Consider the following 27589-nt stretch of genomic DNA (forward strand, 5'->3'; position numbering starts at 1 on the left):
TGGCCGCGGCGGCGGACCGGGCTCCCGCGCCGCGGCCCTAGGCGGCCTCTCGCCATGGCCAAGTGGCTGAACAAGTACTTCAGCTTGGGCAACAGCAAGACCAAGAGCCCCCCGCAGCCGCCGCGGCCGGACTACCGCGAGCAGCGGCGCCGCGGCGAGCGGCCCTCGCAACCCCCCCAGGCCGTGCCTCAGGCCTCCGCGGCAGCCTCGGCGTCCTGCGGTCCAGCCACCGCCTCCTGCTTCTCAGCCTCGTCGGGATCGCTGCCCGACGACAGCGGCAGCACGAGCGACCTCATCCGCGCCTACCGCGCACAGAAGGAACGCGACTTCGAGGACCCCTACAACGGACCCGGCTCGTCGCTGCGCAAATTGCGCGCCATGTGCCGCCTGGACTATTGCGGCGGCGGTGGGGAACCCGGCGGGGGTCAGCGCGCCTTCTCCGCCTCGTCCGCGTCTGGCGCCGCGGGCTGCTGCTGTGCCTCCTCGGGTGCTGGCGCCGCTGCGTCCTCCTCCTCGTCGTCGGGCTCCCCGCACCTATACCGCAGCAGTAGCGAGCGGCGGCCAGCCACGCCAGCAGAGGTCCGGTACATCTCCCCCAAGCACCGTCTCATCAAGGTGGAGAGCGCGTCGGGTAGTGCCGGGGACCCCCCGGGGGGCACCTGCTCTGGCGGTCGCACCTGGAGCCCAACCACCTGCGGGGGCAAGAAACTGCTCAACAAGTGTGCGGCCTCGGCTGCGGAGGAGAGCGGGGCCGGCAAGAAGGACAAGGTAAGGCGCCCCTGGACCTAACCCGATGTCCCAGAGCCACTGTGCACTCCGGGAAACTGGTTCTGGTCCCAGCATCAGCTTTGGGCCAGGACCCCGGAATCAGTGTGCCCCTGTGCTGGTCCCATGCTGCCCCCTCCCACGCACTCTCCCCGGGATCGCTGGCCTCCTGACACAATGTCCGTGGGTGCTGCTCTCCTCTCCAAGCGTACAGTCAGGTGCTCGCTTCGCAAGTAGCCTGACAAGAGCGTCCCGCCCTGCCTGGCCCGAGAAAGAGACATCTAGCCAGTCCTTCCGGCCCCTGAGGAGGAGGCAGAGCTGTCACGGACTTAAAAGAGCCTTTACTCTTGTCTTCCCTCCACCCGCTCCTCGCCCCCACTCTGTAGGAGGGGCAGCTGAGGTCCAGGGTGGAGAAGGGACTTGCCGATATTACACAGCTTTCTTGGTGGCAGATCCGGACAGACTGTGTCGAAAAGTGTACATGTAAATCCCTCCAAACGCCCAGTCCTGCCCACCCCCTCACACTCACTCCACTCCAGCTTTCCAAAGCAGAGGCCTTTTGCACTGGAGCTGTACTGGGACTCCCCACCGGTGTCTTTCCAGTTGAAATAGGCTGTTTCAAGAGCGCTCCACTCCCGACCCCTCAATTCTTCCTACTGCTCGCTAGAGGGTCTATCTATGCTTGCGGCTGGTCTGGAAGGCAACCCACCTCTGGAGTCTAAACCTTTCCTTCCTGATCACATCCCTAGACCATACTGTGGGCGCTGAGGGAGACTACTTTGGGACAACACTTCTCCCCAGTTTTATCAGGCCATCTTGATATTAGCACCCCCACCTTTGAAGCTAGCCAGTTAATTACCGCGGACTGGGCTCTCCTGGCCCTCCCTTCCCCTATCAAATAATGCTTGTTCTACTTCAGGCTTGGGCAGTGTTTTGATTACCTATGAGGCCCAGTGCCCGGTGCTGCTGCCCATTTTGTTCTTCCCATTACCTTCTCCCAAAGGTAAACTTGCCCAGGCAAGGCTGAGGGACTGATAAACTAAAAGGAAAACTGAGTTCCTTTTAGGACTGGATGTCCAGACTGGAGGGAGACAGGCTCCTACCTGCCAGCTGGTGCTTGGAAAGGGACTTTTTTGTTTTCCAGGTGGGAGGAGCAAGAGGTTGGCTCTCCTTTAATTTTTCTGCCTGACTTCCTCTCCCTAAGGTCCCAGGTCTCTTGAGTATCTCCTCCCCTGAGTGTGTGCTGCTTGGGAAGTGGAAGGTCCCACCCCCAAGCCCCCACCCCAGGGAAAAGTTTGGCACCTTGGTAGTGTGGACTCTGGGCTTCTTAAGCCCCAGGATGCCACACCTACTTGACGTGGATCTAGGAGTTAGGTGGCCACTTAGAGCTGCCTTGGGGGAGGGGCAGAGTTCTCTGGGAACCACCCCAGTCATGGGTTGGTGGTTGATCTATGAGGGAAACCTCAGAGACAGTTCTTGCCTCCTTGGGTATAGTCTAAGCATGGCTAGATGCTAGCTTGGGAGAACCTGAAGTTCCTGGGTGTGGAAGGTGTCAGGAAGGCTTCCGGCCTGGCTAGCTGGGAATACCCACAGCCAATGGCATTGAAAGGCCTTGGTCCATCCCCTTTTTGTTTACTTGTGACTCTCCCCAGGGTCAAGTTTCCTTTCTCTCCTGCTATTTATTCATACTTGTGCCTGCTTACTGAAAGTCTTCCTACATGCCTTTCAAAAACTTTAGTGAACATTTTTTCCTAATTACAATTAAGACTGTCTCAAATCCTGAGGAATAAAAGTCTTTTATAACTGGAATGTCAAATGTGGTAAAGACTCAGAGTCATTTTTGCCATCAAGTACTGCTGGGTGCTGAGAGGCCCCCTTCCTGAATGCTGTGGTGGGTACTTTGGTGGGCCTTTGTGTTACTGGAAGGGTGGGGGGGGCCTTGCTGGCCCTGAGAGTGCCTGTGGGTGGAGCACACCTGCAGGATGTGCCCTTGGGTTGGCTGCAGAAGGGAGCCTGTTGCTAAGAGATCTGCAGCAAAAGCCCCTGTGACTGCTTTAGAGTTGGGTGGTACTCCAGAGGGGCAGGGAGGACCTTACAAGTTAAGCACAGTGAGGGCCACCGATGGGATTCAATTTGCTCAATGATGTGAGCAGGATTTTTTGGGAAAAGATCTTTGGGAGCTTTTCATGGACAGGGCAGTGACTTGAAGCTCTTTGGTCTTTTGAGAGGTTCTTCCAATGTCCAGGGACTCATGGGTTGCAGCTACCAGATGTTATTTCTACAGAGGGGAAGCAGCCAGGGAGGATCACAACATGCCATGGTTCTCAAATCAGTACCTGGAGGGCTGCTTATAACAGAGTGCTGAGACCATTCAGTCTCCCACAGTTCTTGATTCAACAAGCCTGGTGTGGGGCCTGAGAATTTGCATGTCTCTATCAAGAGATCGTTTGCTGCAGATCCTGGGAGCATTGGCTCTCTCTGAACTCTCCCTCTGGGTCTTCCAGGTAAAGCCCTTTGGGAGGCAAAAACTCCAGATGTTCTAATTTCTATCCTCTGTGTGGGGTTAGTTTCTAACTCGGGGCTGATACTTACCCCTATTTCTGACCAGGCAGCCAGGATGTAGCCTGGTTTTCACATTATTTCCAACCAGATGGTGTTTGGAAGGCCAGGCCTTGTTTTTTTTTTTTTTTTTAAGATTATTATTTTTTATTTAGTTATGCATATAAGAACTGGGATATAGGCCAGAGTGCAAGGGGGTGAGAGGATTCCCCAGAGACAGAGTGGGGAGCAAATTGGGTAGATTGACTGAAATACACAGCTGAGGGGAGCAGTGGTGAGATAGGAGAGGTCTATAGCGCCCTGTGGGTCAGTTCCCTGGCCGGGGATCAAATTCAGGCTGCAATGACTCGCGGTAGCTTGATAGCACTGAGATGTTAGCCCCTGTGCCACTAGGGAGGCCTGGAAGGCCAGGCTTATTATAGAGCCTGCCCTGGACACCCCATGCCTGCCCTCTGCTCCTCACTGTACATCCAGGAAAATCTACTTCTAGCACCCTGCTTCATTTCAGGCCCAGCTTCTTTTGATCAATTATTAGGGCTGTGGAATGCCCCCTGTGTGCCAAGCCCTGTGTAACAGCAGGCCTGAGCTAAGAATGACCATAGTGGGGGACAGAAGCTGTTGGTCCAGATTTTCCTTTCTGTGTCTCCACTGCCAACCTCCATTGGTTTACCTTTGGGGGTTTCCTCTCCTCTCCTGCCACCCTCCATACCATGTCATATATTTAGCTAGCCTCCAAATCTTCTAGATGAGTCCTAGGGCACACACATTTTCCCTACCATTGCCAGCATCCAGTTTGGGCATTTTTCCTTTTAGAATCACATGGAAGAGAACCTGTGATTTCTAAGGGGCCAGCTTTTACCCAACACTTACTTTGTGCTGGGGGACCTATCAGTACCAGGGTAAGCTAGGAGGGGAGGGAATAAAGGCCACAGAGACTTGTCAGTAGTCTCTGCCCTCAACCTCTGGAGGAGATCAACACATATTGTCTTTATTTATTTATTTTAAAGATTTATTTAATTATGCATATAGAACTGGGGTACAGGCCAAAGTGCAGGCGTGGTGAGAGGTTTCACCAGAGACAGAGTGGGGAGCAGAACAGGCAGATCGATGAAGTATACTGCTGAGGGGAGCAGTGGGTGAGACAGGAGAGGTCTGCCACACCATGTGGGTCACCTCCATGTGGGTCACCTCTGGGGTCCAAGCTAGAGGCTGCACCTAGCTTGAAGGTTGCAGCTAGCTTGCAATGCTATGTCCTAACCTGTTGTGCCACCAGGGAGGGCCCCAACACACATTGTCTTTTATCATTTGTTTCCCAGTGTTTTTGTCTAGGCAGATTTGATGAGGTCTTCACCTAAGAGCCAACTTCAGGCTGGCTCTGGGGGTGCAAGTGGAACTTCAGTGCCGGGCAAGTGGTAACTGCAGCCTGCAGGGACACTGATGTGCTAATGCTGTGTGTGCGCATGTGCTGGTGTTTGAGCGTGTGTGTAAAAGCCCAGTGTGGAATGTGTTCTAGGGAAGCAGAGCTTTCTTGTAGTGAGTTGGTTTATGAGAAAGGACAAGGGGAGATAGGAGGACCAGAGTTTGGATTCCACAGGAGAGTTCTGGAGACCGTGGAGCCAGGGACGGGATAAATTCAGAGCCATGGTTGATGAGCATCCCAGGCAATAAATATTCACACCTGTTTGGTGGGGGAAAAGGGTCAGAGTGAAGAGGTACACACACGCACACACACACAGTCCAGTCCGGGTGAAAACAATGAGGGCCTGAGATCCTGGGAGAAGGAAACGGAATTTAAGTAGAAATATTATTCCTTCAGGTTGTCGTTATAAAAAAATAATGATGACAAAAGAGGCCAGTCCCTTGGCAGTTTTCCTTTTGTGCAGCCAAACAGGTCTTATCCAGTTATGTTTTCTGCTGAAGTCTTGTTTCTTTTATCATAATTAAGTAAATGTTTCCACCACAACTGAGAAAGGCAAGATGCATCATGACATCAGTTCCCCATGTTTTAAATACACACTAATATGCACCAGCACTTTATATTTTGTCAGTGTTCACAGCATTAAGTAACACATTTCCTAAGGAACAAATAATATTGTGCCTAACTTTCTTTTTTTAAGCATTCGGCAAACAGTTTCTGAGTGGCCTGCTGGACCACGGACATTCAGAGAGAAGGAAGCTTTTCTGTCAGCAGTCAAATACCAGCGTCTCTAGGTCTGGTCCAGACAGATGTGGCTAAAAATTGACGTCATAACCTGAGGAATGCAGGAGAGAAGAGTAGAAAGGGTTGGGAGGGTCTCTGTTCTGTCTGGGTAATCAACGAAGACTTTCAGGAGGAAGTGGCATTGAGCTGATTCTGAAAGGATGAGTAGGAGTTTCCCTGGCAGGGAAGTGAGGAGGAGGGCTCTCTCTGTGCAGAAGGGGCAGAACAGAAAGGTCTGGAGGCTTTGGAGAGAGCCCAACTGGTAGGGCAGGGGAGTGGGCGATGGTAGAGGGATGATGGAGACACAGAGGTGAGAGTGTTTCAGGTATCTTGTGGAGGGTTGTGACTTGTCTTTTGGTCCTTTTCACATAAAATCATTGATGTGGGTCAGCGTCACGTGTCAGGTCAGTGTCAAACCTGAGTTGTCAGTCATTTCCATTTGATTAACAGTTACTTCCTCCCATTCTTAGAAAGTAATTGGCGGAAATGGTAATCGTCAAATTTGGTAGCTGTGGTTTGACTGGGGACACTTTCTCCTTTGAAGTCCTATCTGTTGAAAGTAGGGTGAGGGAATTGCTATGGATATTATGTCCGGTTTTCCTTGTTGATTCCCCAGAAGAGAACTAGGCTCACTTAGTTGGTCATTTAATTCTCACTGTCACCCTTGAGGAGGATGTGGCATTGTATTGCTTGGCTAACGCTGTCTAACAAATCACCCCAAACTCTGGTTTTGACTGAGGGGTGAACAAACTTCCCTTAGAGGTTCAGACAGTAAATATATTTAAGGATGCAGGCTGAACAGTCTCCATTAACTGCCATTGTATCTTGAAAGCAGTCATAGTCAGTCACAAAGGGCATAACTATGTTCCAGTAAAGCTTTATTTATAAAAACAGGGAGCTTGCCTGTGGGCTGCAGTTCCAACACCTGCTTTACACAATAAGGCTTTATTTTTGTCCATGAGCCTGAACGTCAGCTAGTCGTTTTTCTCACCCCGGCCAGCCTCACCCCGGCCTCTGCAGTCTGTGTGGGGCAGGTCGCAGCACTGCTGATTCTAGCTGGCTCTTCTACATGTGTGGGGGTCAGGTGGTTTTGGATGGCCTTTGGCCTTGGTTCAGTTCCAAGTGGTCACTCATTCTCTAGAAAACTAGCCTGTTCCTAGGATGGTGGCAAGATGCCAAGAAAAAGAGAAGCCCTTACGTTTCCTTGAGGTCGAAAATTGGCACACTGTCCCTTCTTCTGCATTCTGTTGACAATGCAAACCCCCAAGCCAGCCAGAAGTCAGGAGAGAGGCAGAGCTGCCAAGTCTAATACCAAAGGGCAGGAATGTGGGCAGGCCACGAGCTTTGGTGCTCTCCATCCACCGTAGTTGGTATTACTTCCATTTTATGGACAAAGAAACCAAGGGTTAGAGGTTAATGACTTCCCTAGTGCTACCCAGCCACCAAGTGACAAAGGAATCCCACTTAGGTAGTCTGCATTCAAGATCTATCAGCTTTTTCTATGCACAATTTCCTCCCACTCTGCCATGATTTAAGTGGTGATGGTGAGGTTTTCTCACCCCAGCCAGGCTCACCCAGGCCTCTGTGGTCTGTGTGGGGCGGGTCGCAGCACCCTGATTCTAACTGGCTCTCCTACATGTGTGGGGGTCAGCTGGTTTGGATGGCCTTGGCCTTGGCCTCTGATATTTACTGAAATGTGCAAGGGTGTCTCCTCACCCCTTCACCTTCTCTTCCTCCACCTGCATCCCTGTGCTCTAATTCCTACCCCTTTCAGTCTGGGCCTTGGGAGTTCCCAGATGAGTCCCCAGAACTGGCTTTTCCCTCTCCCTCCCCCATCTGCTTTGGAGTTCCATAAATGAAATGTTAATGGAGCACTTGAGTTATTTTACAGAGAAAATCTGTCCACAGAGTTGGCGCTTCCCAAGGGACAGCTGCACAAAATGTGCGTCTTGTAACTGTCATGTCTTCTCATCTGAACGCCAAGTGTACTCTCCCAAGGATTGGCAAGGCAGGGTATGCTCTGTTTTAAGCAAAAGATAAGTGGTACCTTCGTCCTTATCAGCAAGGAAGCTGAGTTTCCTTAGAGGAGACCAGGTGACCATCCTCTAATCGGACAATCTCAGAACATGACTGGTTTTCCCTCTACTTGCCCCTAAGACTTGACCCAGTCCTCTCCTGGCCCCCACACCATTTCTGATCCCCCAAAAAGGTGTCAAGGGCAAGTGTGAAACAGGTGTGGCTTCCTCCAGACATTTGGCTCAGCTAAACTGGACTATGGTCCGCCCTCCCTTGGGCAGTTGAGCTTGGAGCTGAGCTTCATATTTTGAGTTGGAAGAACCAAGAGGTAGTGATCTGTGGGCTAGGGGTGGTTAGGCTAGGCCCTAGAAAATAAATAGGAACTTGTGGCTTTGAAGCCGAGGACTGAGATGCTGACTGGTTGATGATGGCAGCACACCCGCCCACTTTCTGAGGTTCTGGTGGTGATGGTGGTGGAGGATTTCCTGCAGGATGGAGACTGGCTGCCGTGGTCTCTGCCTCCCTGACTGTGTCCTTGCTTAGTAGGGGGTGGGGTGGTGCCTGCTTCTAAGGAGCTTACCTTCTGGTGAAGACAGAAACTAAGGTTGGAACGCAGATCTTTAAGTCAGAATTTCTATATCAACAATGGGGTGTGGGTGTGCTGAGAGTGATCCTGGCACAGAAGATGTTCTGAGTAGGACCTTGCTTGATCCCATGGAGCCAAAGGAGAAGCAGGATGAAGCACATTTCAGTTGAGGGAAACAGGGAAGGCTTCTTGGAATAAGAGGTATTTGAGCATAGAAAAAGTAGTTACTCAAGTTAAGGGAGCTTTCCACCCTAGTAATACTAACCAACATTTCTGTTGTATACACTCCAAGCCAGGCATTGTCTGTCTGCTTAATGTGTGTTAATCTTATTCCTCATTAATGTCTTTGAGTAAGTGTTACTCTCATGCCTATTTTTTACATATGAGAAAACTGAGGCACAGAGAGGTTAAGTAACTTGTCTAAGACCACACAGCCAGTGAGATTAAAGACAGCTCGAGTCTGTTTTTAACCACCGTGCTGGGTCACCTCAGGCCGCACAATTTTGTACCTGAATTTTCTCTGCCTTATTTGTGGCTAGGTTAAGTCGTTATAAAAATCTCTTCTGTTAGTATTGTAGGAGTGACTGAGTCCTACTGATTTATGTAAACATTCTGCAACCAAAGGTCACTCACACCCATGATTTATCCTGAGCCACTCTGTGAGGAAAGTGCTAAACTTACCCCCCACTTTACAGATGGACAAACTGAGGTCAGGGTAGGCCCTTACCTCACAGCAGTGCAGGCAGAGCAGTGGCCATTCTGCTGACCTGTGTCCTGAGCCTGGTGCCCTTTATGCCGGGTGTGTGGCGGTGGCGTGGCCAAAGCTCCAGTCTACAGGAAAGGTGACAGCCTGATTGATTTCCGGTTCTTTCTGTGTTTTGATTCTGGAATGCTTTAGTGAGACCATTAAGGAACATCGACAGGGACCTTGCTTCCACAGTGGAATTTTCCTTCTCTTCCTGTTTGGTATTTTCCAGTAATATTTCTATTAATGTTTCGCTTTCAGAGGCAACTAACTTCCTGAGAATTTGCGCTTTCTCAACTGCTGAGCCAGGACGAGTTGAATTTTCCTCTAAATCATTCAGTTCCTTTCCTTTTTCTCCAAGGGGAGCTGTCTGGATTTCCCATTATGCAGTAGAGGAAGGATCTTAGAGGTGGGTCCAAGGGATGGAGAGAGAATTAGTCAGGGCCCTAGGGGATGACTCAGGCCCTCTTGTTTTCCAAACAGCACTTAATAGTAATGGTCAGAAAGGGGCTTCCCAAGGCCTGAGAGGGGAGATGTGACTTGACAGGTGGATGGGGTGGGGCCCACTGCTGGGCCTTCATTTGCAGGCTGGACCAAGTCTTCGGCTAGGCTTCAAGAGCCTATATCAAATCATTTCTCCTTCATTCATTCAGCAGGCATTGTTGAGTGCCTGCTACGTGCTCTGGGTATTGTTCTAATTAGGTGCTGGGGACTCCTCAGTGAGCAAAATGGATAAAAAATCACGCTCCCTGCACTGACCCTCTCCTGAGAGAAGTCCAGCAAATACAGAATGTCAGGTGCAGACGATGGAGAAAAGCAAGCAGAGAGACTTGGGTGAAACTGAGGGTGGGGTGTAGACAGGTGCTCAGAGAGGACTTTGCTGAAGGATGTGACTGTGTGATTCCCACAGCCCCCTGAAGGAAGGGAACAGTCAGGGCAAAAGCCTGACAGAAGCAGCATGGTTGATGTTTCTGGGAGGTCAGGTAGCCTGAGCAGGGGAGGTGAGGTCTGAGAGGTGGGATGGGAGAAGCACCAGAATTCAAGCTTGAGATCGGAGGCCAGTGGGGGACTCTGAGCAAAGATTTTAAGATCACCAGGCTGATAGACTAGAGCATAAAAAAGGGGGAGAGCGAGACTACTTGGGCAACTGGCAGCTGCTGCAGCTGGGGCTCTCGCAGTGGCTGCTGAGAAGAGATAGGTTTTAGACAGGAGGAGGCAGAGTGTCAGATTTCCTGACTGGTGAGATGAGAGGTGTGGGGTGAAGGAGAGTCAGAAATGACTGTAAGGTTTGGGCTCGAGCAATGGCAGGAAGAGTGCATTAGCTAAGACGGACAGGACCCCGGCCAGGGGCAGTCACGGCTTTGCCAGTGGACTTGCTCTGGCAGCTGTGTGCGTGAACTGAGCACGATGGGGCTTGCTCAGCCCACTGGCGCAGGAGGTTCCTGAGAACCCAGAGAAGTCACGGGGGACCTCTCTCTGGCGTGGCGGACAGCCAAAGAGGAGGCTGCATGGACAGTGGAGGCAGAGGAAGGTGCCATGGGGCATCCCAGATAGAGGGGACCCTTCTCTCGCAGAGACTGGGACCAGGAGGGGAGCACTGCTGCGAATTCAGGTGACGGAGGAGTGTGGCCCAGGCTAGGCATATGGGACCTCCCTGCCACCAGTCTGAGATCGCCCAGTTCTCCAAGTGCACAGAGGGCTAGTGGCTCTGCAGCCGGCGGCTGACTGGGCCCCAAGGGGGATTGATGAGGGCGGGGGAGGACACGAGAGCCGCCAGTTCTGGGGCAGAGGCGGGGCCTGCTGCCGCAGTCACTAAGCAGAGCATTTCTTTGCTGGGAAAGTTCTCCCTTATATGGGGGTTCACTGCTTCCAGGGCTACACAGAGGAGGCAAACTGACGGAGAAATGGAGCGCTCCTGCTTTCTCCAGGCGGTGGCTACACCCTAAAAGTGAAACTGACCAGAAAGCTCTTTCCAGTGCTGCCTCACTGTTTTGTCAGCCCGTACTCCCAGAAAGCCTGATGGACCCACAATCCTGCTGGTGCATTCCAGAGCCACCATGTGATTTGGGGCCTGCGTGGCCTCTGTGGAATGGGGCAGCTCTACCTGCCCGTCCACGTGGGGCAGATGCCAGCTGGCTGTTGAGGCCACTCCTTGGAACGGCAGCCTTAGTTTTTTTTTCATGTATTTCAAAGCTTATCTCAATGTTAATTTTTCCTTCCCCTTTTATGAAGCCAAGACAAGTTTGATATAGAAAAGGCAGATAAGCAAAACTAAAATAGATACCAACTGCAATTCTTTACTCTTAAGAAACCGCTGTTAAAATTTCGCTGGTAACCCTTTTCTAAAACAGCACTATCCTTTTTTACCTCTACAAAAAATTAAATAATACTGTTCGCAGTGATTTATTTTCTTTTTTTAAAGATTTATTTTATTTATTTATACACACAAGAATTGGGGTACAAGGCTGAGGTGCACGCATCTCAGAGCGTGAGTTGTGTGAGCAGAACAAGCACATCTACTGAAATGCACTGCTGAGGGGAGCAGCGGGCGGGACAGAAGACGGCTGCTGCGGCCTATGGGATGCCTCCCGGGCTGGGAATAGCTTAACAGCACTGAGAGTTCAACCCCTGTGCCACCAAGAAGGTTCCTATTTTCCTTTTCTCAAAGACAGGGGAAGAATAAACATTTAGCAGCAGTAACTTCCTGTCTGTGTAATATTCTGTTGGCAAATATAGGCTCTCCCTAGTTTTTGCAGATTTCACAGCGCTATTTCAACTAATTCTTTGCAGAAGTCTGAAATTATTTTCTGGAATTGATTCTGAGAAGGAGAATTGTTGGGTAAGAAGGTAACAATTTTGATGCACGCTTTCAAATTGTATTCTAGAAAGACTTTACAAGTTTATGCCTGTTTTACTGTTCTCTGCCAGCCCTGGGAATGCTAATGCAATAGAATTTGCAATTTCTTGAGTTACTTGAGCACACGGCATTGAATCACTTGCCTTTCTTTACTGAAATTGTCAATTTATATCTTCGGTCCATCTTTCCTACTGAGTATTTATCTTTGTATTGATTTGTAAGAGTTCTGTGAGTTGAGGACTGTTGACCCTTGACTGCCATTTGAGTTGCAGATTATTTTTCCTTTTACAAATTTACAAACATGAATATACAAATACAAAGGTATAATTTACAAATATACCTTTCTTTTCTGCATCTGGTAGTTATTATTGCTCAACACTGAATTGTTTTTCTCTTGTTAAATCTGTCTTGGTGGTCTACAGGGTTTTTTGGAGTGTGCTGCTTAGAAAAATTCCTTGTTTCAACATCTACTTACATTTTCTTCTAGTACTTCGATAGTCTCTCTTTTTTTTCTTTTACATTGAAGTTTTAATCTGTCTGGAGTTTGATTTCAGGGTCTGAAGTAGGGCTTTCATTTTATTTTTCTGAATGGCTAGTCTGTGTCTGGACATCCTCTCCCCGTTGTTTGCTCTATGATCTGTCTCTTTCTTCAGGTGCCTTTGTAGACCTAAATATTTTGACTCTGTCTCGCCCTGACTGCATTTAGGTCTCATCAGCTATTATGATAATGATGGTTTCGCCTTGTCTTTACAAAATGACACCTTTCGTCTGCAGATATCCATGTGCTTATTACGTATTCAGCTCCTGACACCTGAGGGAAGTAACTGGGTATTAGTGCTTCATCTTCAGATGCCATACTTGACACTACAGGTGGGAAGAAGCCAGGAAAACCTCTGTTCACCTCTGGTCGAGCTGCCTTCCCCCTCCAGGACCGTCAGTGCTGGCTGTCTGGAAGTGTTTGGGGTGACCACTCACCCTGCCTGTGTGGCTTCATCCGGATGTGTCTGCGCCAGCTTACACACGGTGACTTTTGTGGAGAAAGGCATGTAACATCCGGCTGTGCCTGTGGTCTTTTAGACCTCCCAGGTTCAGTGTCGACAGTCTTGCAGGACAGTTAGGGCCCAGGAGGCCATATTGGAAAGGCCCACAAATAACTCGAATGCAAGACAGAGTTCAGAGCCAGGGTAGAGAGGCAGGTGAGTGACTCCAAGCAGCCCCAGGTGGGCACAGATAGTTATGCTTTGAAGGTGTGGCCTGTGGGATACCTCAGTTTGGTCACTTCAATATTTTTCAGCCCTGCTAAAGTCCAATTCAACTGATAAACCATATAGTTGCCGCCTTGCCCCCCAAATTATCTTGTCCCCCTCATCCGGTGTCCTGCATCTTCAATCAGCAAGAGACCCTTTCTGAACACTTGTCAATTTCCCTTTTTCTGACTCAGACCAGGTCAGCACACCCATCCTGCAGCTTCTGCTGTGAGGTTTGTGACACTAATGAACCAGACTTGAAGAGTGTTCCTGGGGAGTAAGTTGAAACCAAAATGCAGGTAATGGAGCAACAGTGAGATTTCTGTGGTTGTGTGAGGTTGAGAGGGTCTATCTGACTCCCCATGTTATGTGTTACACCATGTCATTGAACCAGCCCTGACAATATGGTAGAAAATACTAAAAGTATTTTTTAAAATTTTCAGATTCTTGGACTCCACCCCAGACCAGTGACTCCATGGTTTCTGGGTGTCAGTATTTTTGGCAGGTTCCCAGATGATTCTGACAGGTAACCAGGTTGAAAGCTGATGTCTTGGGCCTTTGTTTGGGGGTCATCCAGTTCGATCCTCCTCCATCCCTGCCTGACAACTTGCAGCGATGAGCAGCAATGAAGGAATTTGTCCTCTCCAAGGTCATAGAAATGCCCAATCCTTTGCACAGTTGGGCTTCACCGTTTCCAGATATCCACCTCAACTTAGCTAGTTGGTAGAGTCCTTGCTATTTACAGGAGCTCTGCTGGCTGGCCACCTACTCTCTGTAGGTAGATTCAGCAACTGGTTTAATTTGACTCCTTGAGATCAAGTAGAACCAGTCTGACCTTACTTCTTTCACATGACGACCTTCGTATGTGTGATCATCTCTTCAAAGGCAGAGGAGGCTGCAGGCTGTGACATTTCTCCATTGAGTCATTGCACAGCTAGGACACTAAATGCAATGGGCCAGGACTCCAATATCCCAATAGGGAGGACATTGATGATCCCCAAGTCTGGGAGCTGCCTGGACAGGGAGCGGCAGGCCAGGCTAGGTTCCAAGTAGGTAGACTGAGGTTGGCATTGAGAAGTTAATTGTGCTGACAGGTGATCAACTAGGGAGCAAAGTTCCTAGGTTCCTAGGTAGACATGGGAAGAAGAAGTGTTAGAGCAGAGCCTAGGAAGGCAGTTAGGAATAGAGGGGAGCTTAGGGAATTCTACCACCTGGGGTCCAGTTGTGGGCAGGCAACAGGCTTACGGAGAGAATCTAGCCCTGTGGTATTGGTTCCCTGTCCTGGTTCCTTGTCCCTTGTTTGGTGGAAGGGGTAGCCAGCAAGTCCAGGGACCACAGGCACCCAAAGCTGTTGGTTCAAACACATGGAACCACTGTCCACTGTGACGCTGTGAAATGAACCCCAGCTCTTGGCCTGTAGTGCTTGGGAGCTTAGTAACTTGGGACAAGTGATTGACTTCTCTGGGCCTGGAATGGCCCATATGTCCTCACGTGGGCATGATAATAGACGACATCTCCTGAGTGCTCACTCTGTGGTGCGCTACAGAACACTCACCAGGTAGGATCATCCCCATGGCATGTCTTGGATGTGGTCCTGTTATATAAAACCCCCATTTTACAGATGATGAAGTCTTCTGGAGGTGAGGTTCAGGGGCGGTGGCAGAGAGTACTTGTAAAATTATTTATTTAAATGGCTATGTGCCATGTCTAGCAAGAGGGAAAAACTCTATGCATGTTTTTGTATTCTTTGGCCACAGTCTGTCATGGGCCTTAGCCTAACCTAGAACTCCGAGCTTCCTAGAGCCACAGTCAAACAAGTGTGGCTGGCCGGCCTTTCTGGCTTGCTGGGGTCGTCCTTATCGTGACAGTCTGTGGTTGACCTGTAACTCCTTGCAGTTGGAGCTGGAAGGACAACTCTCCATTTTGAGTGCTTTGCATGTATTAACTCACTGAACCCCAGCACACCCCTTCAGAGGTGAATTCTAGTAAGAGTCTGGTGAAAATGAAGCAAACCATTTGTGCATTGTTGCAGATGACACAGGTACTAATGAGAAGAGCTAGGGATGGACATTGAGCTCTGGCAATCTGTCTGACTTCTTTCTGCCCTTAACTAACTCTATGCCATCCAGCTGCAGAGAACAGTGACAAGATAGTTTGGTATCACCTGGGGTGGGTGTGGGGGTGCCCAGACAAGGAGACAAAAGTCATTGAAAAATAATAGCTCTCTGCTGTTGATAAAGCGTCTGGTTTGGGCCAGATACTCATCACCATATGCATTCTCAGGATAGTGCTGCCAAAGGAACATGAGGAGGGCTTCATGGAGGAGGTCACACAGGAACTGGGCTACCATGGATAGCCCGTCATGTGTGACTTGGATATTTAGAGACGGGTGGACATTCAAGAGTGTTGGGGGGAAGTCCTGTCACACACAGGAAGGGATACTGTGGTGGGATTTGAGGCCTGCAGGGCAAAGTCACAGGGCTTGGTTTCTATCCTATGGATAAGAAAAGGTGGTAGAGCCAGATGTGTGCGTTAGGAAAACCAGATTGCAGCTTAATAGGATGCGCTAGAGTGTGGGTAAGGAATGCCTGAATTGATCCTGGAGGTGGGGACCTCAGTTAGGAGGACAGCAAATGCTTTAGGCAGGGGCAGCATGGGCCTGCCCCCTCTCTGCATTCTTAGCCATGAAATACTAGGACTGACTGCTCGGCGGCTCTCAGATGACACTAGTCGATGGAGGGAAATTGACCGAGCACTTGTCAAGGAGATAGATTTTTCTGGATCACTGCTGTCAGTGGCTGAGATGTCCTTTATAGAGTTGGTGAGTTACCCAGCCCACCAGAGCATGTGTCTACATTCTGTCAGACTTGAATTGCTTGCAGCAGGAGCAACAGTGACCGAGGGGCCTGGGTTGGGAATGGAGACCTACTGCTTCCGGTAGTAGTTGGCTGGGGGTGGGGGTTGGGGGAGCAATCCTTGCTTCTGCAGAAACAGGGAGCAGGAAAGGGCAGAGACATGAAACAGCCCACCATCAGGAAAGGTTTTGTGGGGTGATGGAGAGCGGGGAGGGGTGGACACAGAGCTTGTTAACTGAGGTCAGAGGCATAACTCTCCCATTTAATGGCAGTGCCTCTTGGAATTGGGAAGCATCCGGGGATGTCTGGAAGCCACAAGAAGAAGGGAATGCAGAAGGGAGAAGGGAACGCTGGGGTTCTGACCTTCAGAGGTCACCGTCCACCGGCAGATGCTCTTAGAGTTAAGTGAACGGGAGCCTTCAGGTCCCCAGAGGGGAAGAAACATTAGCCTGGACGAAGATGTTTGCTGGGCTCAATTGAAGGGCCCCCTGAGGATTTCCAGCCAATTCCTTCCACATTCACTGCTGAATCAGACAGTGCGGATCAGACGCTCTTCAAGACCAAAAGGGAAGCTTTTAAAATACAGATCCAGGAGTGATTTGCCATCAGTCCGGTTCAGGGGACTCTTGCCGCTTGCTGGGGCACACGCTTGGCTGTCAGTCGGCTCCGGCTTGCTGAGTTGCATGGCTGGGGATCCATCTGAAAGCCATCTGTGGTGTGACTGGGAAGTGACAAGATGGTGGGAATTGGTGTCATCACTTCCTAGTCACCCGCAGGGTAACTGAGAACATTGTCACGGCCCGGATCACACGCACAAGCCCCGGGCTGAGCACTGTCCAAAGCATAGGCATGCACCTGCCTTCCTTCCACCCTGATACTTGACTGCACGCTGGCTTCTGATTCTCTGTCTCCCACAGATTAGGGGAGAAGTGGGTCTTGTTTAGAAAAAAGAGAGGAACTGTTTTCTATTCTGCAAACCCTTTGTTTGGAGGATTCCTTGGAGGCGATTAGACGTGAAGCCCCCAGAGGAAGCAGATATCGCCCATAGTGACAACTCATGGAGGATACTGTTGACAGGTTTGGAGGTGAGAAGGTGTAGCCAACGTGTAGGGCTCAGGACACCCATTTATATATTTATTTGGTATTTGGTTCCTGTCCCTCTGAGTTAGAAATGCATTTTTTATACCTGATCTTTTGGGGGAAAAGTCATTCCAGAAAATTTTGTTTCCCCTTTGCTTTTCATGGTTTCTTCTACTTTAAAGATTTATTTATTTATGCATACAGAACTGGGGTACAGGCCAGAGATGCAGGGGCAGTGAGAGAATTCACCAGAGACAGAGTGGTGAGCAGAACAGGCCAACTGACGAAGTACACTGCTGAGGGGAGCAGCGGGCGGGCCAGGAGAGGTCTGCCGGGCCAGGAGAGGTCTGCCGGGCCAGGAGAGGTCTGCTGTGCCAGGTGGGTCGGCTCCCTGGCTGGGGACTGAACACATGCTGAAGCCTCATAGTGCTGTGCTTTAACCCATTGTGCCACGGGGAGAGCCCAGTTTCTTCTACTTTTAACTGTCTTTCTACCTCTATGCACTTCAGGAAGGAACTTGTATTCCTTCAAGTTCAATGGTTCTTGTTGTTTTGACCTCAAGCATTTCTTCCTAGGTAAATTTCAGCTGGAGGCTCTCCTTGTTTCAGGGAAGCACTTTGCATGTGGACATTTCTGATGTCTACCTTCATAGCTTGGAACAGAAAGTGACTTTAAAGCTATGGAGGATAGTTAATTCAAACATGCTCCAATTGCCCTTAAGTTTAACAGATTCATAAAGGGAAATCAGGGTTTCTCTTGGAGGAGGAGGTCTGGCTTCCTTACAAGATCTGTGTATTTGAATTTCAAAGGTCTGTTTGAATGTGAAATCTGAGGTCATCTTGCATAGTCTAAAAATCAGAGACAAGAGAGTTCGATTGTCATTGTTAAGCCTGTTTCTGTAGCTGTCTGGGGTTGACATTTTCTACTCCTTAGTTCTCTCTAGTGCTAAAAGGGAAGCTTCCTCATTGTGGATTAAGAGACCACTGGAGCACTTTACTGATGGGAGGCGACCTCTCCCTGCATTGGTTTGGGCTTGAGTGGTCAGACCTTGCAGGTGATCCAGGATCGCAGGTGTGACTTGGGGATTTTTGGCAAGCTCTGTGTGTTGATTGTTGTATCCAGGCTTTTAACTCCCCCACCCTCACCCCAGTATCTGCTCAAATGCTGCCATAGGGGCCTGAGGAAAAAAACAGTAGAGACAGTGAAGGGAGCAGGGCCCACTGCTTACTGTTAGTCTGGGTTCAAGTTGAGCTGGCCGTGGACAAGTCACGTGAACTCTGATTCTGTTGTCCCACCTTTAAAATGAGGTGTTCAGCCCTATCACTAAATCAACCAATAAAGATGCTGTGAAAGGAATTTATACTTTACCTTTACCCAAAAGAAGTAGTAGATTTGGTTCCAGGTCAGCAAGACGGACAGACAGACCAGTGAGGGAGCGAAGAGAAGCTTAGAAGTTGTGACTCTGTGACCCAATCACAGATTCCTCTAGGCATTTACCCTAAGGATTCAGTGAAGAGAGTCACTGTGATTTAGATGCCAGTAATCTCCAGCATTTGGAAAAACAAAAAACTGGAAATCACCTAAATCATCTAGCCTTGGGAAATGGCTAACACTTGAGATTGTGAGCTGGAATGCAACAGCCCAGGGACAGAGGGGGACAGAGCCGGGACAGAGGTGGGACAGAGCCCTGGACAGAGCCGGGAAGGAGCTGGAGCCTCGGCCTATTAAAAACTGAATATTTCTTTGTTTTCTCCCCCCACTTCCCACACTCATATACAGAAAAAGGGTAGAAGTAGGTAGACCCAAATGTAAACAATGGTGATCACCAGAAGTTTGGAGGATTTTTCAGTTTCTAAAAGCAAGCATATTTATGTATTTAATTGCAAAGGTTACATTGGTTTCAACAACCAGGGACTGCTCCAGCATCAAGGGGAGTAGACGGCGAGCTGACGAAGGCGCCAAGTCCAGGGAGCGCTTGTCAGGCCACCTGGATGAGATGTTCAGCCCCAACGCTGGGCCTGAGAGCCCTGTCACTGAGTTGGAATGTGGGCGATGAGGATCGCAGGAAGTGCTGACAAGTCCTTTGTTATATAACCTCAGCTGTCTTGCTTTCTGGTGCCAGCGCTGCCCTTGGTCGGGACATCATCTCTTGTGTGAGGCGATAGACATAGCTTGGGCAGGGACCTCACCTCCAGGCAGGAAGCTGGAGCACATGCTCTGTCTCCCTCAGCTTCCGCGGGGGCCTTGCATCTCCGAAAGGAGAAAGACCAGAGACAGGGGATTCACTGTTGTTCTTGCCACCTCGGGAAGGTGTGGGGATTTTCCCTTGCTCTTGGAAGGACTCTATCTTAGCTGCCTCCTAAACAATAGCAGCTGTCTTTTCATCCCCTTCTGTATTCAGTCCTATCTTTCTGCCCTGTGTTTACAACAGTGGTCTTGCTGAAGAAGTTTGCTGAGAAGAGTGGCTGTTCTCGAGGACTGGGAAGGCTGCTGCTTCAAGGCAGATGGCAGTTTTTCCCCTCTGTTAACTTCCCGGTAGGAGCCAGGCAGACCCCCACCTTGCACATGACAGGCGCCCAGTGAAGCCTTGCAATGTGAAGAGCTTCCTGGGTGGAGGGGTGTGTGTGTGTGTGTGTGTGTGTGTGTGCGTGCGCGCGCGCACGTACCCATGCCAGCACTGTGGGTAAGAATAATGGAATACTGCAACTAGAAAATATCTTGCCTCCATGCCCGAGGTTATGAGCTCCTCTATTGAGCACACACTATGCTCTGCTGTGCTGAGTGCTTTACACGCATCATCTCACTGTGTTCCTCCCAGGATTTCGGCAAAGGAGGGCAGTCTCCATTTCTCATATAAGTTAATAGATTCAGAGGGGTCAGGGGACTTAAACCCTGTCAAACCTTGATGCCCATCTTATTGGACACCAGGGACTCATGAAATTGTGCACCCATTTTGATTTACACCCCTGGAGCGCCTAACTCAGAACCTGGAATACTGCAGCCACACGGGACAAGTTGAACCTTGGGATTCCCTGGCTGAATGATGTTGGCAAGTGTCAACCCCTCTGGACCACAGTGTCTCCATTTGTAAAACAGCCAGGTGTTTTATTCTGTCACTGGGCCCTGACTTTTCCAAGGACCTCCCAGAACAGCCATCTCTAGACTGCCGGCTTCTACGGCATGCAGTTGGTCTTGTAAGAGGTAGTCAGAAGCCACTGAGGGTTTTTTTTTTAATTTTCAGGCTGAGGCCCAAACATTAGATGACTGTTGTCCCCAGTTAATGAGACAGAAGATGTAAAGTTGCACAACTTTACAGTGAAACCGCATTTCCCACTGCAAGTTCAGTCCTCCCAGTGTTTGAGACACGCGTCCTGCCCCTGCCAAGCTCGAGCCTTCATTTCATTCCTTGGCCTGATCACCCACCTTTTCACCTGAATCAGCTTGGAAAAGCCTTAGGCAGTTTCCAGAAGTTAAATCCACTCTAGAGGATGGAAGAGTTACCCACCCCATGAGAGCCACAGAAATGTGTGGAATCCTTTGGGGATCAGTCTGTCGCCTTGCAGGGTGGCCCCTTGTTCTGGTTTGCATGCGGAAACTCTCATGTGTCTAACACAGGGATCAGTGGACTTTCTGTGAAGGACCAGGCAGTGAGTATTTTCAGCTTTGGGATCAGCATGGCTCCTTTGCACCTCCTCAGTTCTGCCCTTCCTGTGTGAAGTGGCCACGGACAATAGAGCAATGACTGGGTATGATTGCATACCAGAGATACTTTATTTGCGAAAACAAAACGTAGCAGATGCTGGACTCACATGCAGAGCCCACGTTGACTTGTTCTTCCTCGTCTTATACAAGCCTATTTGGACTTCCTCACTGCGTGGAATCTACTCCCATCCCTGGTTTCTTACAAACTATCTCTTCTGACCTAGACATGCTAGAAGATCTTTGATCAATATTAGTTGCACAGAAGTTGCCCACATGCTCCTATTACAAAGCATAAATCAGCCCTCCCTGGTGGTGCAGTGGGTTAAAGCGCAGCACTACGAGCAAGCTGCAGCCACTTCAGGGCGAGTTCGATTCCCAGCCCCGGTGGTGACTACATGGCGCGGCAGACCTCTCCTGACCCGCCCGCTGCTCCCTTCAGCAGTGTACTTTGTCATTCTGCCTGTTCTGCTCCCCATTCTGTCTCTGGTGAATCCTCTCACCTCTCCTGCATCTCTGGCCTGTACCCCAGTTCTGTATGCATAAATAACTAAATCTTAAAAAAGAAAAGTAGGCCTCACCTCAGTTGAAAAAGAAAAAAAGCATAAATCTTTTTAAAATGCACATTTTTTTTTTTGCCTGTAAGTTTCTGGCATAGAATTTTTTGTTGTGTCACCCGGTTCATTCTAAAGGTATGGGAAATTGATATATTATCCCCTTGCTTACTGTTTGGCTTTTTCAAATGCCTTCAGAAGAAAAACCCATTACCTGATAGCCACAGGGTTTGAGTCTTGTCTCATCCAGTCGTTCCTTTGTCTTGTCTTTTGAAAGGGACTCGGGACTTGTCATTGCTTAAACACTCCTCCCAGTTTCTGTTCAGACGCATAATGTGATGTTTGAGTTGACTCTTACCTGTCTGAAAGCTTTCCTGCTGCTCAGTGTAACCCAGCCAGGCAATCTCTTGCCTCCCTCCAGGATTTTACCCACGTGGCCCCACGAGCTACCGATGTTGTGCCTCCGTCTCTTCATCCTTCCTGTTCCAGCTCGGCTGTCACGCCATCCAGGAGGCATGTCTGTCTCCTGCCCTTCCTTTCTCTATGTGTCCCTGCCTCCATGACAGGCCACCACACATCCTGTGATGTGTGTGATGGCTCCTGTGACCATCAGGCTTTTGGGGAGCTGAGATGAGAGCACCTCACATAGCACCTGACCCACAGGGGACCCAGAAGTGCTTGTCAGATCAACCTCAGAGGGGCCCCGTATAATCAGAAACCCCTTCCCCCCACCCTCCCCACTCCCCACCCTCTCACCCCCGCTCCAGTAGTTCCCGAAGTTCTAGGAGTTCCAGGAGTTGCCGTATAGGGGAAACACCCAGAACCTCCAGGGCAGGAGCACGCTGGAAGATAGGCACCCGACGCCTTCCGGTGGAAGAGTGGTTTTTGGTGGCTTCCGGTGTGGTGGTAAGACCACAGGGGTTCAGCTGGTGGGCTTCTGGGACGATCAGGTTTCTCCCTCAGAGCAGGTGAGAGTGATGAGGAGAATGGTTTCACATAGTGAACACCTCCTGTAGGCAGAGCTGTTCGCTAGGGACTGTGTGATTGGCACTGGCTGAGGGGTGGTGCTGAGGGCCGTCAGTTCCTTCAGCCTCGGGCTAGCACATAGTAGAGTGCAACTTTTTTTTTTTTTTAGATAAACTAGGTTTTTCTGGAAAGATGGCCAAAACAGAGGGCCACAAATGACATACTAAGGAGTTAATTGAGCCTTCACCCCATAGGCAGTGGGGACTCAAAGACAGGTTTGTGCAGGGAGGGACGTCTGCGCAACATGTGTCGCGCTTACCCCATTATTTGCTCTTTCCGGTGTGGCTGCGATGCCAGATAATGAGGTGTCGGGCTGCACAAAGCGCTTCCTTGTGCCGGAGAGAGGCAGGGCCGGCCTTGAAGCCAGTTGGCCACCAGCCTCCTCCCTGTAATTTATGTGCAGTGGCAGGTTGGCGAGGGCTGCCCGGCAGAGCCAGGGCTTGCCCGCCTCCCCAGGTTGCCGCCTCAGCTTGCTGGCTTCGGTGCAGGGGCCACGGCCCTGACGCGAGGCCTGCCCCTGCCCCTCTGAGCTTCCCCTGCTGCCAGCCTGTTCTGGGAGGATTAAAGGCAGCCGCCTGGCTGTTCCCAGGATTTGCTGACTCAGTTGGTGGTTCTCAGCATGGGGAAGTGGGGATCTCACAGACCCTCAGTTTCTCCCCAGCAACCTTCCCCTCTCTGGTTCCACATCGCCAGACTAGGTCAACTTGGGCTTTTGCTGTCTGCAGGCAGCTGGCCCACCGCTAAGTGGTTTTTGCCTCCTGGGTCCCCAGAGACCACTTTTCCATGGGAAATGCATAGTGGTGTCAGTCCCTGGAGTCCAAGTATGTGGAGCAGTTACCTGGTTGAGAGAGGGGTGTTTCAGTAGTGTGCCACCTATGCCTGTGCTGGGTGGGCCCCCTGGCATGGGCACATTGAAATACAGAACAGGGCAGTGAGGATGGCGGGGTGGGGGACGGGGCAGCGGGTATAATGCATTCCACGCACAGCAAAACACTCGGGGTTACAGGGCCTCAGAGCCACTGGCGGGCTTCTGGGAGGAGTTTGGGGAGTGGGTTGAGTCTGGCCCTGAAAAGAAGAGAAGTATACCCTGGGCAGCCTCTGAAATCCCAGGCACCGGCAAGTACAGGCAGGGGATGATGGAAAAGGTTTGTGCCTGGATCTCTTAGTGGGACAGGTGGCTGTGGATGGCCTGACAGAGGGTGTTTGAGTGGCTCTGAGGGTTTGGCCAGAGTTCGCCATGTGGTGCTATAATGTGATAATGGGCCTAAGGAGCCCCTGCACAGGCCTTGTCACTGCAGGGCTGAGGAGAAACCCAGGGCCAGGGCCAGAATTAAGAGGCATTCGACGTCTAGCTTTGGGCTGGGTTGACACCCTCACCCACCCACCCCCCTCCCCCAGGAAACCCACGCTTGGCCAGGCTGAAAGTGAGCTTCTGTGGTTCTGGCTGCAGCATCTGCTTCCTGGGGCTGGCCTTCTAAGCGCCTGTCACAGTGACTTTTGAGGGGAGCTAACAGATGCGCAAGATGGAAATGCCTGCTATCCTCCCAGTTGAAGCTGGAGGCAGAGGAGCAGGGTCTGGCTAGGGCTCTTCATGGTTTGCTCTGGGCCCTGGAACTTGTAGTGTCTCAGCTGCCCGCAGGAGGCAGAGCAGGGATTTCAGTTCCCATTTTAGGGGTGAAGAAGTTAGTTGCTTGAAATCAGGCAGCCTTCAAGTGTGGCTGGACCTCTCCATTCCCAGCCCGGGGTATTAGTCACCACATAGCACTGGCCTCACTAATTACAGGGCACCATTTGGAGGTGAGGTTTGCAATTACATGACAACTGAAGATGGTGGGTGGCTTCTGGCTCCTCTAGTACACATTAAGCTCCTACTGTGTGCCAGGTGTTGTGCTGAGCTCTATTTTTGCTTCATTTTAGCAATAGCCCTCATCAGTAGGTACTTTTGTTAACACTAATGAGGCCAGGCCACAGGGACTTTAAGGAGCTTCCATAACAATCCATCATGGCACAGAGCTGCATTTTGATCCCAGGCGGTGCCCACCCGGGACCTGCTCCTAACCCGATGCCCAGGTGTCTCTGTGAGGCCAGACGTGGGCACAGGCCCATCGTCTGCCTTGGCACCCCTAGTGTGCTTTATAATTAGAACAGGCTGCAGTTCCTGCTAATGACTTCCTCATGAGATACATACTCAGAAACTCACGAGAAAATTGAAGAAAAAGAAGGGAAATAGGTAGAGAATGAGGTTGTTTCCACCAAAGCCCAAAGCACTATTTATAAAAAGAACTTTAGGAAGCCGACTTGGGCTGGCTGTGTTTCGGCAGTTGGCAGGCTCCTGCGGTAGCTGTAGCTCTTTCTTCTCGGCTGTGTGCTGTGCATTTGGCTTCTCAGAGCCTCTGGTGACTTCCCACTGCCTTCTGCATAACATTGAGTTGCTTTAACCTGGCGATAGAGGCCCCCCTGCAAGATGGTCCCCTTCTTGCCATGCCAGAGGACCTCTTTCCCTCAACTCCCTGAATTTTTCCAGATCTACCACTCGCCTGAGCTGTCCTGAGGCCGGCATGCCTGATCTCCCTCCCATTACCCCATCTCCCCTAACTAATGCAGGCTTGCCTCAGATCTTTCCCCCCTGAAAAACTGACCTAGTCTCTCTTCTTTCCCCCTCCCGTGGGTCAGTCCTCTGGGCCTTGCTTGTAGTTGTGTGGTGGTGTGTATGCCCCGCCCCCATACAGGACTCCTGGCTGTGTGATGGGTTTGCATGGTAATGGGAAAGGCAGCTAACATAGTCTTTACTGGGCCAAGGCAAATGAAGGTCCTGATTGTGAAAAAGGCTTTGTGGATAGAAAGAATAAAGGGCACCCCGCTTTCCCCCTTGCCCTCCCTTTCTACACCCCCCCCGACCCTCCCAGTGGTGACTGCACTTTGATCCTGACTGGCTTTTTAGCTTGGAGAAGAGAGGGCTCAGGTGAGAATAAATGTCCTCAGAGCTCCTCTGTGCTAGTCCTGCCAGGTTCCAGGTCCCCTTGAAGGAACTCCCCTCTGAACATCTCACCCTGCATCTTGTTGCACTTGCCTCAAATGTTGTTAAGTGCTCCGTTTAGAGTAAAAGCCTCAAAATTTTTAGCATGCATGGCCCTCAAAATCTGCCTCAAACCCCGTTTCTACATGTTTTGCTTTATAATCCACCACCCTGGAGCGCTTCAACATGGCAGTGTGATCTCTGCTGTTCCCCACCTCAACTCTCATCTACCCTCCTCCCTAAAAGGGCTAACCACTGATCCTCCCACCTGAACCCAGGGGAAGCCATTCCAACCAGGTTAGCACTGCCTGCCACCCAGTGTCACCTGCACCGTGGCCAGGGACCCTGTGGCTTTTCAAGAGATTGTCACTCTCCTCTTCGTGGAGCCACAGAGCCTGTGAGTTGGTCCTGTCCCACGAGCATCTCCTCCGCCACCTCAGGCCTCACAGGTGCTAATGGGTGTTCAAGGAGGCTGCCCCTCCACAGCCTGGCAGAGACCTGTATGTGGCTTCACATACACAGATTCATTCCCTCCATCAGCCCTCAGGTGGCCATAGTATCTGTTTTCTTTACTGAGACGCCGAGACTTGCTAGGATCATACACTGTGGCCCAGGCAGGCCCACAAACTGGTCTTTCCCTGCTCTCCGCCTCCCCAAACCTAGAAGTTTCAACCTCCCATTGTTCTCTGAGGAATCCAGGGCTTTGAGGGGGTCTTCCCTCAGGCAGGGAGGCCTCTATGGAGAGAGAGCTCTGGAGGTAGTTTGTGAACTTCTGAGGAAAAATAACCAGTCCTGTCCTCTGTGAATAATCACAGTGCAAGAATCAGGCCCATATCACCACCCCTGTCTGCAGCTCTAGAATGTGACCTCAGAATTCAAATCAGTGGTTCTGGCTCAAAATAAAACTGGCCCAGGAATTTATGGAGAACAGGGCACAGGCTGCCAGAATCCTCTTGTCAAGAGCTGCCTGGCAGAATTCCTTCTTTTCTCCTCTCACCCTTCAGCTTCACGCTGCCATCAGAACCAAGTAGAGATGGACACAGGCCTCACCCGGGCAGGCAGTCGATGGCAGGCCCAGGGCCAGGCTATCTGGACCTAGGCGAGAGTTGAGCTTTCCCGAGGTATTGCTTTCATCAGAGCTGTTCCCTGATGACTGCGGGTTGTGTGGTCAAGTTAAAGAGGTTGTTCAGAGAGCCAGACTGGCATCTACAGGAAGTAGTATGACGAGGGGAGCTTGTGGCTTTGTGACTTCTGCTCTCTGGTAGGGAAGGACGAGGGGCAGAAGGTCGTCGTAAAATCTGAGTGCTTGAGCCCAGAATCAGGGAATCCAGTCACTCACACACTCCTGTGCCTCTGAATGGGATGGAGTCCTTGGGACTGGACCTTCACTAACCCCCTTTCTTTGACTCTTACAACCTTGAAATCTGCAGTAGTGCAAACAGCCTGATGGCATTAATTGCCACACAGCAACAAAAGCACATAATTCAGAATGCACATTTTTGGTAAAAGAGTCCATATCCCTCTGATGTAGATTCAGTGACAAAATAGAAAAGAGCTTGAGTCTTTTTTTTTAAGGACTCCACTTGCTTGGTTTAGGGTAGTATTGGAGATGTCAGGGCTGATAGCAGTATTTGACAGGGTACTTTATCTTAAGAATCTTTTCAATTATTCTACAATTATCCACATCTTCAAGAGAAGAAAACAGCCAGTGGCAAGCTGTTTCCTGTGCCTTGCTGTCCTGAGCCATCACACCCTCCCACCAGCCCTGTCTGATAAGCTTCAGGAGTTCAGAAACATGTTCTTCTTCACAGCTGACAGTCTGTCTCAAAACTTCCATCTCACTTCCTCGAGCTGTTCTCCTTGCCTGTCTTTGTTCTCTTGTGGGCAGGCTCTCCCTCCCTGGGGCTTCCTCTGCCTTTTTCCACTCTTGTCGCCTTCCAGTCACCACCCCCTGCGGGTGGCCCCTTGCCCACTGTTTCTCCTGGCCTTCAGGCCTGCTCATGTGTGCTCAGCCAGCTCATGGGGTTGGCAGGGCAGCTGGGCTTGGCTAATCGCCAGAGTGGGCAGCGCCCCGTGTGTCTGAGGGGAGAGGCCTCTGAAAGAGGGAGTGTGAGTGTCAGGCAGACCTGCTGCTTTCCCTTGCTGTGTGACCTTGGGAAAGTTTCTTCACCTCTCTGAGCCTGTTTCTTCGCTTGTAAAATCCACCTTTTTCACTCCTGTGTATCAAGTCTTACACACAGAGGCCAGAAAGATGAGTGGACATAGACCTTACCCTGGGGCCCCAGTTTAGGAGATCTTAATGATCGTGGCAGATGACATCGTGGGTGTTTGGAAAGAGCAAGTGACACTTGACATGGACGTGTTTTCTAAACTGTTGAGTCCAG

At 50.5% G+C, this 27589-nt stretch overlaps 1 protein-coding gene across 1 annotated transcript in view; it reads left to right on the top strand.

Moving 5' to 3' along the window:
• The first annotated feature begins 6 nt into the window (after positions 1-6).
• SHB (Src homology 2 domain containing adaptor protein B) overlaps positions 7-27589 on the top strand; it is a 120186-nt gene continuing 92603 nt past the window's right edge. Inside the window, exon 1 of the mRNA XM_004677498.2 lies at positions 7-768. Coding sequence (XP_004677555.1) covers positions 55-768 — 714 coding nt within the window. The 5' untranslated portion in view covers positions 7-54. The remainder of the gene's footprint in view (positions 769-27589) is intronic.

The sequence above is a fragment of the Condylura cristata genome, unplaced genomic scaffold (assembly GCF_000260355.1).
Source record: "Condylura cristata isolate star-nosed mole 26May11 unplaced genomic scaffold, ConCri1.0 scaffold00006, whole genome shotgun sequence".
In the NCBI taxonomy this organism is placed as follows: domain Eukaryota; kingdom Metazoa; phylum Chordata; class Mammalia; order Eulipotyphla; family Talpidae; genus Condylura; species Condylura cristata.